The 14,173-nt window shown below is 39.3% G+C and overlaps 1 protein-coding gene across 1 annotated transcript in view; it reads right to left on the bottom strand.

Moving 5' to 3' along the window:
- LOC308400768 (leucine-rich repeat and fibronectin type III domain-containing protein 1-like protein) overlaps window positions 1–14,173 on the bottom strand; it is a 437,364-nt gene that overhangs the window by 15,346 nt on the left and 407,845 nt on the right. The window contains exons 13-15 of the mRNA XM_080888721.1: window positions 3,636–3,819; window positions 1,459–1,675; window positions 1,125–1,387 (exon numbers count right to left, since the gene is read on the bottom strand). Coding sequence (XP_080744847.1) covers window positions 1,266–1,387; window positions 1,459–1,675; window positions 3,636–3,819 — 523 coding nt within the window. The 3' untranslated portion in view covers window positions 1,125–1,265. The remainder of the gene's footprint in view (window positions 1–1,124; window positions 1,388–1,458; window positions 1,676–3,635; window positions 3,820–14,173) is intronic.

Below are 14,173 nucleotides of genomic sequence, written 5' to 3'. Positions count from 1 at the left end.
GCCTGCCGTACATTTCAATTTCAAACAAACTTCAAATGAAACTCTCTCTTCCCTAATCTCCCTGGCAGCACCATATTTAACTGAATTCTTTTCTTACAGGACAGCAAAAACCATGCGTTGAGCTCCTTGCTATAAGCGTGCATGCACCTGTCCCACCAGCTGTCCTGCTGTCAGATATAGAGTTTGCACCAGAGAAATACTTTGCAGCAGAGCGGCTAACAAAGGCAGGTGAACTGGACCAGTTGTGACCACAGGTGACCACACAGCCAAAGATGTAAAAAGGTACAGTGGTTAGCACTGTGACCTCACTGAAAGAAGGTCCTGGGTTTGAATCACCAGCTGGCAGAGTCTGTGTGTTCCTGCTGCGCTTCCTGTTTGTTCAGTATTGGGTTGTTGGGTGATTGGTTAGTCTAGACTGGCTGTAGGGTGTGACTGTGAATGGTTGTCTGCACTCTGACCTGTCTGGGGTGCACCTCACCTCTTACCCTATATGGAAGCTATGATTGGCTCCACCCGCCTATGACCTTAAATTGGCTAATCAAGAAGGAAAAGAGCTGGAAGGGAAAAAACATGCTGAAATAGATGCTGAAAGGCCGAGTGCCAGTGAAGTTAATGTTAGCACTGATGATTCTCAGGATCCTCAGATAACACTAGCATGATTAAGGTTAAGCAACAGTCTAAAGATGAGTTTCAGTCTAACTGGTTCAGACTGTTTGTGACATCAGATGGTGAAATGAGCTGAGTCTCTGACAGAGGACAGAGGAAGAACAGAGGAGACCGAAGCCTAATAAGTTACAATTTAATTACAGTTAAAAGGAAAACAATCTGAGGTAAGTGCGATGTAAGACTGCTTATTAAACTCACAAATACAATTCCCCACAAAGTACAGAAACTGCCTAAATGGGAGTTATTATTGGCTGGAGTAACAACAAGTGATTTGGTTCTATTTGCCTGATTCAGTTAAACAGAACCAAGTCATGCTAACTTATTATCTGAATATGAGCAGTGTGTAAGAAACCAAATCTATGTTTAGACTGAATGTCAGATGTTAAATGAGCAGAAATGAACTTTCACAGGTTGACTTGTCTAATGCTCTTTTGTATGTGACTAATTCAAATACTCACCAATGACAGGAGCTGCTCCTCGGCTTAAAGTGGAGCTTGGCTCCAGGCACCAGCAACAAATTAAAAAAGAGGGGGAGGGAGGTGGAGTATTGGTTTGGGCTTAGAGATTGGTGGGCTGTGGGTTGGACTGTTTCTTGTGTGTTATTGGGAAATGTCATCGTCATGGGCGGGATTTAAGTCCACTACAGTCGTCCCTCGAAGAGAAGCTCCTCCCATCCCATCTGTCGACGATGACGGTTGGGAGTTTCTATTAATGCCTCCACCTGGAAAAAAGATGGAGTCAAATTATTGAATGACTAAATGCGGCGTCACCTCGCTTTTCTCAGCATCTTACCTTGCCCTGCAGAGGAGGACGATGGAGGCAGAGCAAGGATGTTGGCTCCACCTCCTCCTCCGTTGGTCTGGGAACAGACGTTGGCGTGGCGTGCGACGGCTTTCTGCTTGTAGTGGTTACTGTGCAGCTTGTACTTCATCAGGAGAATGAAGATGAAGACGAGGACAGAGGCCACGATGATCCCCCCAATGATGATGATCATGGTACCACCCAGGAACTAGAGGAAGAGTACAACAATCATGAGCACTCTTAAAATATCTAAGTGCAAGAGGGTGATCCATGATTTCTGAGTAGTTTTACTGAGATGAACCACATTAAAGGTGAAATCACAAAAGAAGCAAAAAGAAATAAAGAACAAAAAGCTGAGGTGTCAAAAAGCAGGAGAAGCAACAAGCTAAGCAACTTCCTCCAGTTAAAATGACACATTTATCGGTTCTTTTCTGATGTACTGCAATCAAAGCAAAACTCTGTTAACATTAACATGAAGAAAAATAAGGTGAAGGACGATATGAAAAAACAAAAAATTTATTAGAAAAAGAAAACAGCAAAATAAAAAAATAACTCAATTAAATGTAATAAATTAAACAAAAATCAAATACAGTTCAGTAATTAAAGAGATCTGTATGTCTTTTATTGTATTTTTCTGTCCTCTGCAATGATCTCATCATCTATTCATTTATTCGGTATTAAGATTTATTACCTAACATTCAAACCAAACCAAGGACATAACAAAAACATTTTTCAAAGGCGTATGTTGGATTTTTCTGAGAACTATCAATAGTCCCCGTCCTTTTAAAGCCAACTAAAAAGGACAGAATGGGAAGAAACTGAACTGATTACTCTTGTTTTCTTTTTAAAGAAATATGTTTATTAAGATTTTCTGATATATAACGGGGAAAAAAGAACAGACAAAGCAACAACAAGGGCAAGAACACACAAACAAGGCAAAAGATTACACTGCAACAACAAAAATATTACTTCAACACCAACAATAAACACAAGTAGAACGCTTGGGTGGCAGACTAAGTTTTTTGCGACCAATCAGAGAGAACTTTATGCTTTGATAAATGATCTAAAACAGGTTGCCACACATCAAAGAACTCACTAAGTTGGTCCTCTAATGTATCTCTAATCCTCTCTGCGACAAAGCAGTCAGTTCTGCTAACCACATTTTGATCTGAGGCACAGTGTCAGATTTCCAGAGGGTCATAATCATTTTCTTAGCAACGACCATTACGAATAAAACTGTAGTTTGTGCAGCAAGACTGAGGCGCAGGAGGGAAGAGGAAGATCCAAACAATGCAGTTATTGGGTCCGGCTCTAATATGCAATTGTACATATCGGAGAAACATTTAAACATTTAAAGATATCCATTCACACACTGCGAGCCAGTAATTGTAGAGTTTGGGACATGTCCAAAATAAATGAGTAAGAGAGCCTTCTCCAAGTTTACAACGATCACATGTAGGACTAACAGAAGGAAAAATCCTCGACTCTTATTTTCACTAATTCTAGAGGGTGACGAAAAAATGACATCTTCCTCGGAAACATCGGTGGCCATTTTTATTTTTATTTTTTTTAATTAAAAGTAAGCTTGCTGCTGATTTTGAACCATGTCACAGGTCTTTTGTTGTCTTTTTACATCGTCAAATTCCTAATTTATCAGCTGGAAACAGCGATCCTTTATGAAGAAAAAGATCTGATATCATCTACAACATGTTCCTTTAGTTGCCCATGATTGTGACACATCTACAAGCTACACTGTAACCCATCCTGACCCCTGTTGCTCCTTTCACATGGTCTGATGTATCCAGTTCCATGTTCTGTTGTTATTGGTGTCTTCATTTCTCTGTATTGGCAATCTGCTGCCTTCCAAAAACAGATCCATAAAACAAATACTAATGTTCTCCAATACAGAATTCCTTGAGATGACAAGTTTTGGATCACATGTTGCAGGCAAACTTGAAATGAGCTCCAGATAAAAACAACAAACTACAGTGGTCCTCACTGAATTTCTCAATCATTTACAACATGCATGTTCGTCATTTATCACTGACTAGTGAGACAGTGCTCTGAAGCAGACAGCTCATCAACTATATATGATTCAGCAGAAGTCTGATCAGTTATCAACTGGAGTAACAGCGGATCAGACACCTGCTACACCTCAGCACACTAACCTGGTCTCGTATAGAGTGGCAGCGTCCGTATTCTGACTCCGTTGTGAAGGACACACAGCCCACCAGCTTAGTGCCTGTCAGCGTGGTGATGCCATCATCGTACACAGCCAAAACGCACAGCTCGTAATCCCGCGATGATGCCAGATCACTCAGCTGGAAGTACTTGTGGTTAGCTGGGATCATCCTGAAAGACAGAAAGACAATTTGATTGGTTTTGCCCTGCCTTTGGTGTAAAGAGAGAAAAGATCACAATATTTCTTGTAGCAATTTTAGACTTTTCCTTTGAAATGTTTACCCGTTGTGAGTTACCTTCAAAAGTCAAGGGCCTGGTGTCAGTTAATAGCTCGAAAGATGAAGCAAGAAACTCAGGATTATCACGCTAATTTGAATATACACAGAAAAGACAGCACAGTAAACACCGCTGAGGTCAGTTTAAACACCAAAGGCATCAAAACATTCCTTTCACTTTTCACTACGACGGATAACCAGGCTGAAACTATGAACTGAGCTCTGATGCAAATCCGTTCATTACCACAAAATATTCAAGGTTTTTCTTCCACATGCAGAAGTTTCCCAATAAAACTTATTGTATATTACAAAAATATGTTCACTGTAAATGAGTGGAAAACGACTCAACCTTCCTCACACTGGCAGCCTCACCACCCTCATGTTACATTTGCGCTCCAGTGGAAGTTGAGCCTGAACTTTGGTAAGCATAAAGTCATGAACTTTTATTATCTTTAGTGCAGCTCTCCTGAAAGAAAAGCCTGCACAGTCCAGAGCGTTTTAAAAACCCTCAGGGTAAAAACCAAAAAGAAAAGAGATTGGAACATTTTCCTGTCAAAACTTTGTTAATATCTTTTTTTCCAATGTAATCGATGCCAAACTGATTATTTATTATAATAAACTTAATTAATGTAGGACCTTCAAAAACAGAGTGTACAAAGTAGTTTAACAGAAAAGCAAAGAGAGGAATGCACACAAAGTAAAATAACAGCCACAAAGCCACGAGAGGTGAGAAGCAGAACTTTAAAATGAACTCTAAAAACATCCACGGAGCCAATGATCAGAGTTGATGTGACACGAAATCAAATAAGGAGCTGAGCTGCTGCCTTATGAACTAATTTGAGGTAAAAATGAACCTCAGTAGTCATGCCTTGAGAAAATGAATGCATGAATGACCTTTTCCAGGTTTGATTCTATGAGTTTAATTCTAGAGATGAATCTTATTTAGATGATACAAGGCTGGATAACCTTTTTGAAATGCATTTTAAAGCCGGCGATTGGTTCAGCATCTCCAATGAATGCTGTATTTGGCTGTAATGGTGGAGAGAGCTGAGAGTTAAGGTAGAGCTGGTTCTTTATTGCAGTTCTACTCTGAAGAATCCAGAAATCCAGATGATCTGGGCCACACGAGAAACTTTTGCTTCCTCAGAAAGGCGTCTACACTCGGCATCAGCGAGTAGACATCATTCAGAGGTGTGAGTCTTTCACATCAAAAAATACAGCTGAGGTGGTTCAGATATCTGGACATTTTGCCTCCTGGATACTTTATTGGTGAGTTGTTTCAGGCATGTTAAACCTGAAAGAAATTTTGGGGCAGACTCGGGACAGACTGGATGTCTTTTGGTTTAGACGTATCTCAGTATCTGAGTGTGACGAGCTGAGTGGGAAGTCTGGGCATCTCTGCTTAGACTGAAGTCCTTGTGACTCAGAGCCAGAGTCAGAAGATAGATGGACAGATTGATGTTTCAAAGGAAAGAGCTAGACCACAGATAATCATTTATCTATGATAAAAAAACAAAAAACATCTCATCTGTAGACACAAACCTATAAATTAAGCACTAAACTGCTACTGTGGATTACTAAAGGCCGTCAGGCAGTAGCAGTCCATTCTTAGTACAACAACACCCTGAACTAACAATATATGAGCACACTGTTTATTAATTTTGTGACATTTTAAGTGCTGATGCTACTCTGCTATATGTGGTGGACTGTTGTAATTTATTATTATCTTGTTGTTCCAAAAAAAAGAAAGCGATCACATTCCCCCTATATCAGCTTCTCTTTGGTGGCTCTTTGTTAAATCCAGAATTTAATTTAAAATCCTTCTCCTTGCACACAAAGTCTTGAATAATAAGGCCCCATTATATCTTAAAGACCTCATAGTACCATATTATCCCAATTGAGCACTTCACTCTGAGATTGCAGGCTTACTTGTGTTTCTGGAGTTTCTGAAAGTAGGATGTGAGGCAGAGATTTCAGCTATCTGAGCCCCCTCCCTCTCCAGCTCTGAGTTTGGATTCAGGACACACACACGCCCTCTTTAGTTTTCAAAGGAGATTTAACATGACCATTTCCTGATAAAGCTTATAGTTAGCACTGGATCAGGTGACCCTAAAGTAGGTCAGCAATGCTGCTGTAGGCTCAGGCTGCTGGAGGATCCTATGATGCACTGAGCGTTTCATCTCCTCTCACCTCTTTTCACTCATATATCACTGATGTATGTCATTAAATTTCGTCTTCTCTCTCCCATAGTCTGTCCTTCCTCCCCATGCTCTCCTTTGCTCTGTTCCTCATGAACACACTGGTTGTTCCATATACTCTTAACGATACCCCCTGGTCAGGTGTGTCAGCTCTATATGTTTCCTGCTTTTGGAAAGCTCAACACTGAAATAAGCACAGCGATGACATTGCAGATCTTTGCTGTCTAATCAACACTTGTTGGTTCTCAGAAACACATCATTGATATGGATCGCAGCTTTTCTGGGTGTAATGATTTCTGTTCCCGATTTGCTGAAGAGAATGAGAAGTAGAAGTCTAACACAATGTTCATGGTTTCCAATAATACGAAAAGCAAAAACTGAGGTAGAAAATTGAAGTAGAGTGAATATACACACAGAAGAAAGACAGACAGCGCACAAGAGGAGAGGGATGTTGCTTTTTCAATTGTCAACCTGAAAATCAAAGGGTATAAAGGAGAACGAGATTAAAGACAAAGGAGAGGTGAGGAAGACGGTAGGGAAGAGAGGAAAGAAGACGATAGGAAACGAACAGAGAGGAAGACACTGAACAGAAGTCATGAGAGAGGAGACAACAGAGAGAAGGAGAAAGGGCTGAGGGAGTGAAATTAAAGAAATGTCACAATGGAGGATGCAGAGACCCAACACAAAGAAAAAAATATAGAAAAAAAATATTTTCATGTAGAAATATGAACAGAAGAAGGTCTAGAAATGATAATAAACAACTTTACAGTCTTCAGTCAAATTTAAGGGTTAATTGCTCATTTATAACTTACTTAAAATTAGACAAGAAACAGCTGAAAAGCACACAGGAGTATCAAAAGACTATCAAAAGAAGATCAATAATTTCCAGGATTAGTGATGTCTCTCCAACAAAATCTTTTCTAAAGAAAAGACACTTTTTTAGTAATACTGGACGACTGTTTTGTGAGTGAAGCAGCTGCTGAACTACAAACAGCAGAGCTAGCTATGGAAATACTAATCCCAGCTGAAATGACTCAAACACTAAAGTTTTTTGGACACAGGTTTGGTTCAAATATTCAGAGATTAGACTTTTACAAGGAGGTAACTCTGAAAATGGCAGCCAATGCAAAACTGCCTAAAACAACATTCTTTTTAATGACCAGCAGGGGGCGATAGCATTGGTTAAAAAAGTGAAAGTGAAACAATACAGAAAAATAACCAGGAAAACGAGGGTGTCATTGCAGTCAAATAAGGAGATGCAGCAGTGTATGTTTTATATCTTAACATTACTAGCCTATGATTGTGGACCATGAATCATAGGCTTTTTTCTCAAGGTACAAAAAATAGGGCGGAGACTATTTAAATCAAGTGTGCAAACTCGTTTCACTCGTCTAATTGTACTAATGTTTGCAACACACAGTTTACTGCTCATTGAGTTTAAATTTAACAATAAAAACAGTGCATTGATTTGGTGGCAACTCCTGACACTGACTTTGGATCCTGCCCTGAAAACGATCAGAACCTGATGGACATCAGGTTCAGGAATTCTTAATTGTGCTGTTTGCTTCTATTCCAATCAGCGCTTTAAGGTTAACAAACCTGCTTTTTTTTTTCTTAATAAAGTTTTTTTCTTTGTTTTTTAACAGTCACTCAACGTTTCATTTCAGCACCATGGACAGCGCACAGAGTTTTCACAGTGACCTCAGCTAACGCAAATGTTTTTAGTGGTGAACTTACACAGATTCAACTGCATGCACCTTGACCACACACACACACACACACACACACACACACACACACACACACACACACACACACACACACACACACACACACACACACACACACGCGTGACTCCATGAAATCTGTGGTGGTACTGTTATCACCAGTAGCTGCAGAGTATAGAAGTAAACTTTTGTCAGTCAATAATTTCCGCTTTGTTTTATCCCTCAAAGGAATTAAATTCCTCTTAATACAGGAATGCTAAAGAATACAATCTTAAAATACTGTTGCAGGGTTTAGAGTCGTGCATCGGAGCCTGTCAATTACTGAAGCCTGTTTCCATTATAATAACTCTGTCTGCCAGACTGCCACCTTGGACCTACATTTAACATACACGCATACGACTGTGACTTAGAGAAAACTAAAAGATGATATTCATCTTTTAGTCTATGACCCTCCTATAAATTGCGGGGCTCTTGGCAAATCAGACATGTTATATTAAAATGAACTGTTTGCACCTGTGTTTAGAAAACAGCACAACTTTTGTAAATCTAAACACACCTATCTGTGCTATTTGGAGATTGTGCTCACACACTAGTTTGTAGTGTTACATGGCTGTTTTTTCCATAGCATCCAAACCAGTGAGAAAAACCAGTCTGTTGTGATTCCCAGGGTCAAATAATGCTATGCCTCTCACCGACACGCTCAGTGTGTCCTTTTGCATTAGCGCTGTGACACACCAGAGGCTATGGTCTGTCATTCCCATCTTGTCACATATGAACACTTAGGACCTCTTGGCAACACTTTCAATGCACAGGAAAAGCTGTTGTGTGAGTACTTTAAGACAAATCACAGTCAGTTCCTGACTGTAACCAAATAGTTTGGGCTTCTAAATCTAACCAAACAACAAGTTAAAAGGAAACAAAAAAGTGAAACAAAGCATTTCCCTTTTTTGAATTATGAATTTATTTGCTCGTCACAGGAGAACCATTATCTTTCAGCGCACACTGCATCCGTGGGAGACCTTGTGAGTATCTCTGCAACACCAGCAGCATCTGTCAGAATTGCAGAATCAGACGCGCTGAGATGAGAACAACTTTTAAAAACACTTTTAACAGCAGTGACAGCTGCAGCTTCGATGTCCACAGCGTAACATGAAGAGAAAAAATACTTTCCAAAAACCAACTACGGACAAGAAATTGCAGCAGTGTTTTCATAGAGTGATACAAAAGTCTGTAAAGAAGAAGCAGTAAAGAATTTCAAAATGTTTGCCACCCTAAGGTGATGGCCTGTTCTGATATCAATATGAGTACATTTAGTGATGAAGGAAAAAAATAAAGTATTCCTGCTGCAGAGAGACTGTGAGATATTATTGGTGGAACGGAGACTGAATAGAGAAACATACGAGCTGTAAATAGGCCACCCTCTGAAACACTCAGATTACTGCAAACAGTAGTGCACACACACACACACACACACACACACACACACACACACACACACACACACACACACACACACACACACACACACACACACACAAGAATGCAGACAGACTTAAGGACAAGGATACAGAAAGAGGTGTGTTATAATTATAGATGGTGAAATGAACCAAAAACACTCGGTGCAGTGTCACAGCTTTTAAGGCTTTCATTATTCTTTGTTCCATAAAACCTGACCCTCTCTTGATAAGCATCAGTAAATAATCCAGCAGCATTCACCCATTTTCATCAAACAACCTCAGATAAAACCACTTTGTAGAATTAATGGTGACAATTCCCAGTTGCAGAGAAGACTGTGGCCCCTGTCCTTTCTTTGCATCACCTCATCAATTAGGGACAGGTTTGAGGCCCTATTTACCGCAGAGGGGACGTCATCATTGGTGCTTTGGCTAATCCACTATGGCCTGAAGTTATCACTGGAATATTGTGTTACCTAAAGGATGCATTTATCAAATCTGTTTATTTAGACATTATTCTTATGTGTGATTAGAAATAAGATAAATGATTAATCCCTGACTCAATGCTATCAACTACAGCTGATTAATCCCTGTAAGATTAGTATTTTAAGATTAGTATGTCTATGACTGCACATAATGATGATTATATGCAGTAACCAACTGTACAAAAACAACAAATGTTATTAAATTCCACCACTTTGTCCAAAATCAACCAGCTTCCTGTCCTCTATAGGGATCATGAGCTGTAGAATTCCTCACTATAAAAACAATATCCAGCTTTATCGTTTTAGAGAGCAGAGCTAAAGTGAAAGTAAAACTTTCAAAGGGTTCATGCAGCTTTGATGTTTTGGACTTGCACAGCCAGCTGTAGCAGTAATAATTATGATTATGGCCAAGAAAACAGAATGAAAGAGCCAAAGCTTGTGTTTTCATTTGTGCCAGTAGCTGTGCTCAGTCCTCTGTCGCCCCCGCAAGTGCGTGTGCTCGCCTGTAAATGCCTTTGCCTGTGTGTTCCTGCGGGTCTGCCTGTGTGGCGTATATATTATTCAGGTGTCAGGTGGCGCAGGGCAGTTCCTATTTATCAACACTGGAGCAGAGGTGACGAGACAAGGAGTGGAATTATAAAGTCTGTCCCGACCCTGTGGGCATTGTGAGTATACTTTTGTGTCCGAATGTGCCTGCGTGTGTGTTTCAGAGAAAAGATACAAAGGAAATGATACAGTATGTGGCCATTTGTGTGTGTGTTCAAGAGAGGCAGCTGGTCTATTATAGACGTCTGGTCTATAAGTGCTGCGGCGTTCTGGGTCAGACTCGTGGTTAAATGAGCGCCTGAGGTGCTCTCTCAGAAAGAATAAATGTGCAGCTACTATTAGCGCCTGTGGCCGGGTTTTTGTGAGGTGAAGTCAAGGTTTGACCCGGAGCTTCAATAGAGCCAGAATGAAATTTAGACAGCAATGGTGTCAAGGTTGGCAGTTCCATTCTCAGTGTGGCTCAGAGGAATGAGGAGGCCAAGCCTGCAGCTGAAAAAAATTGAACAAATGAGAAAGAAATGAAGCTTTCTTAATAACCTCCATCCATGAGATAATGCACATGTCATTCTGGGAAAACTTTCTTTTTCGTAATTTGTATTTCATGTTAATGAATGAATAATTCATAGTTTATTTTTCTGAACCTCTCTACTATAAGCAGGTTCCAATAACCCTTCAGTCTCCACACATCAGCTAATTTAAAAAACCCAAAAAACAACCAAACAAAAACTTTCTGTTTTATAAAATGTGTTAAGCAATATTTCATGAATTCCCACAGGACAGATAAGACCAATGACCAGCAGAATTTTTGCAGCACTGGAAACCTTCTCTTGATGAGCATTGATGAACATTATCGAACATTTTGCAACTCAAGAACTTCCTTATAGACAGTGAGCAGAGCATCTCTGTGGACGCTCCCCCCTGTGCTACGGCTGCGATGTTCAATAACCAGCCACTGACAGCATTCATAGTATCACTGTTTGCCAGCAAGAAGATAAAAGAAAACACAACCCAAAGACCTCAACTGCAAACTATTCAGTGAGGCTGATGTCGATGGTTTGCTCCCATAAGCACACCAGCAATGGATGTTAAATTATTAATGGAGTACCGTCGATTGTACTGAGTCTGCACAATAAAAAATGTGTACTCTGCATGCCTTTAACTTTTTCCTCATCTTTCCTGTATTTCTGGTTTTGTTCTGTCCCTTGTTTGCATTCTTCAGGAGACTGTGTGATGGTTGTAGTTTTCCCACTCGTGTTTGCAACTCTTTACCTTACAACAAGCAGCTTGACTGTCGTTAACTGTTGGTGTGAACTGGCTCGGTATGAATAAAAAGCTTCTAATTTAAAAGACTGTATTAACTTCCCTTTTGTCATATACAAAGAATTTTTCTCTCTTTGAGTTTCAGGCTCACTGCAGCCAATAAAACAGCAGGTTTTACATTTCTTTACCTTCTCTGTGCTATTCATTTTTGAAACACTCCCTCCCTTACTCAGATTCTTTGCTGTATAATGTCTCTGGGTCTCGAGGAGCTTTGTATAGCTTGAGAAAATATCCATGATGATGTCGTGGTGATGTCATGTCAGGGTTTAATGACCAAACATAAACGTATTGAAGTGGGTGAGGACATTTGAAAGATGAGAACATGATCTTCATCAGGCACAGAGATAGATGTAGTCAAGTTGCATTAGAGGAAATGGAGCCTTTTTGGAGTCTGACTCATACACAGTAAATTTGAAATATTTCTACTTGCTTCTAAAGCTCTCATTATTTTTTAATCTCCTTTTATAAGACTCTTAAACATCCTCTGGTGTTATGAGTAAAATACTGATTTAGTGTGCGGAGAGGTGTGCACCGCTGTAAATTAATGAAACATAAACGGCATCGTTTGTGCTCTCTGTGGATATTTAAAGATAAATATGTGCTGTGACTCACAGCAGGTCATATTATTTGTCAGATTATTTCATTGAAATGCTCACCACAGCTGTAATTTTAAGACTGAACAGTACTCAGCTGGGAGCATAATAAAATCACCGTCTTTACAGTTGTTATAAAGAGGGAAACTATCCAAAGAGGATGAAACTGTACTTTGTACTAAACTATAAATGAGTGTTGAGGGTTTCAGTTGACTCACTTTCTGAGACACCCTCAAGTGGACACAAAAGGAACTGCAGCTTTTCACAACAACCCCTTTCCTTCAATGAAGCAGCATCGTTGATGCTTTTGTAATAGTTTGTGTTTACTTCTGTGTTACTAGTGTGGACATCATGAGCTTGTTTTCTCATTTAAATTCTGTTCTTGTGATTCTTGGAAACAATCATGAGTTTGAGTGAGCTGAACAACACCATATTTTGAAAGCCCACAGTTCCAGTCCTGTGACAACATGCACACAGCGTGCTCGTGACTTGATCATTCAGACATAAAGCTGCAGAAAAGGCTTAATTTTAAGAAATATAAATTCAGTTTATAGTGGTTTCTTTTTTTGAACAATGAAAGCAAACAATAAAGAACTCGACTTGTTTAGGATACACACAGAAACTTTGTGTCCTTGTATAAATAAAACTTCCCACTGCATTTAAATGTCTGCGGAGGTATTAAGAACTCAAATAAAATGAATCGCTGCATTTGGAGCTTACAGCCACTCAAGGTTATTCTTTATACTCGAGCTTTACATTTTATTTTACCCTTCCCTCAGGCAGAGAACAAGTTAGGATCCCACAAAATGAAACCGAGAAAAGATCCCAGATAATAGCAGATTAAATATGTTCTCGTGGATACATGTATCATTTAGGGTTTTGAATAATGCAATGGTAATAATGATATGAATAATGTTGAATACACGATTTAGAGAAGTGCTGCCTCTGTTTCTGTTCGTGGTAGCTTTGTGAATAATGCAGTGGCCGCAAACCAAATGAAATGGAGCTCCTCTGGATTTTTTATGAGATGTGACACTAAATCCAGCCCATCTCGAGGGTTACATTTCATATCAACCGCTCCGTGTTCCCTTTCTATATGTATGAAATAGCTAAAAGCCTCTGCTCACTTTATGCTCCAATCTTAAATGGTGAGAATATGAACCTTTGTTTTTTTTTTACTTTTGCAGGAAGGTTTGTTTCCTGAATCGAGGTCAAGACTTTGCATCCATCCATCTATGCACAACAGGCATGATGAATGATTTATTTCCTAAGATGTTTAACAATATACACTCATATACACAATAGTTTAAAAATATACAGCAGTATATAATTCTGCACTTCATACTGGAAAAGGAATCTAAAAATATACCATATTCAAACGATTTTGGCAAACATGCCCAAAGTTAGTTTGGAAACATTTGGAAACAATTTCTTTTGTACATACTTATGCAATATCCTTGATTTAATTTACATCTGTAGAAGAACAACATAACAATATTATCCACTCCTTACAAAGGACAAGTGATTATGTTGTACATTTAATATCTTACTTTAAAATATCATGTCATGCAGTATAACCACAGATAAACTGGCTTTAACTAAAGACTGACAGATTAGACAAGGTTCATACTGCATGTGTTCTTTTGGAAGAAAGTGAAGTTTGCTAACAGATGTATAATGAGCATGTCCTTGCAAAAGGATGAAAGTATAAATGCTTTTTAAAGTATTTTAATTAAGGTCCTTTTCAAAGGCCTACTTTGAAAAACTAATTTTGAAAAATCTAATTTTCAAAGTAGGCCTGAGTTCATAGATACGATGCACCAAAACAGGCAGGCATCCGAAAATAAACGTGCGGTGGCCCAAAAGGAGAGGCTGCGGAAAATAGTATTACTCTGTTTTGCTGAAATTCCTCAGAGTCTGGAATCCA

The sequence above is a fragment of the Rhamphochromis sp. 'chilingali' genome, assembly GCF_963969265.1.
Source record: "Rhamphochromis sp. 'chilingali' genome assembly, chromosome: 8".
NCBI lineage: Eukaryota > Metazoa > Chordata > Actinopteri > Cichliformes > Cichlidae > Rhamphochromis > Rhamphochromis sp. 'chilingali'.
This window is presented reverse-complemented; position numbering and strand designations above follow the sequence as displayed.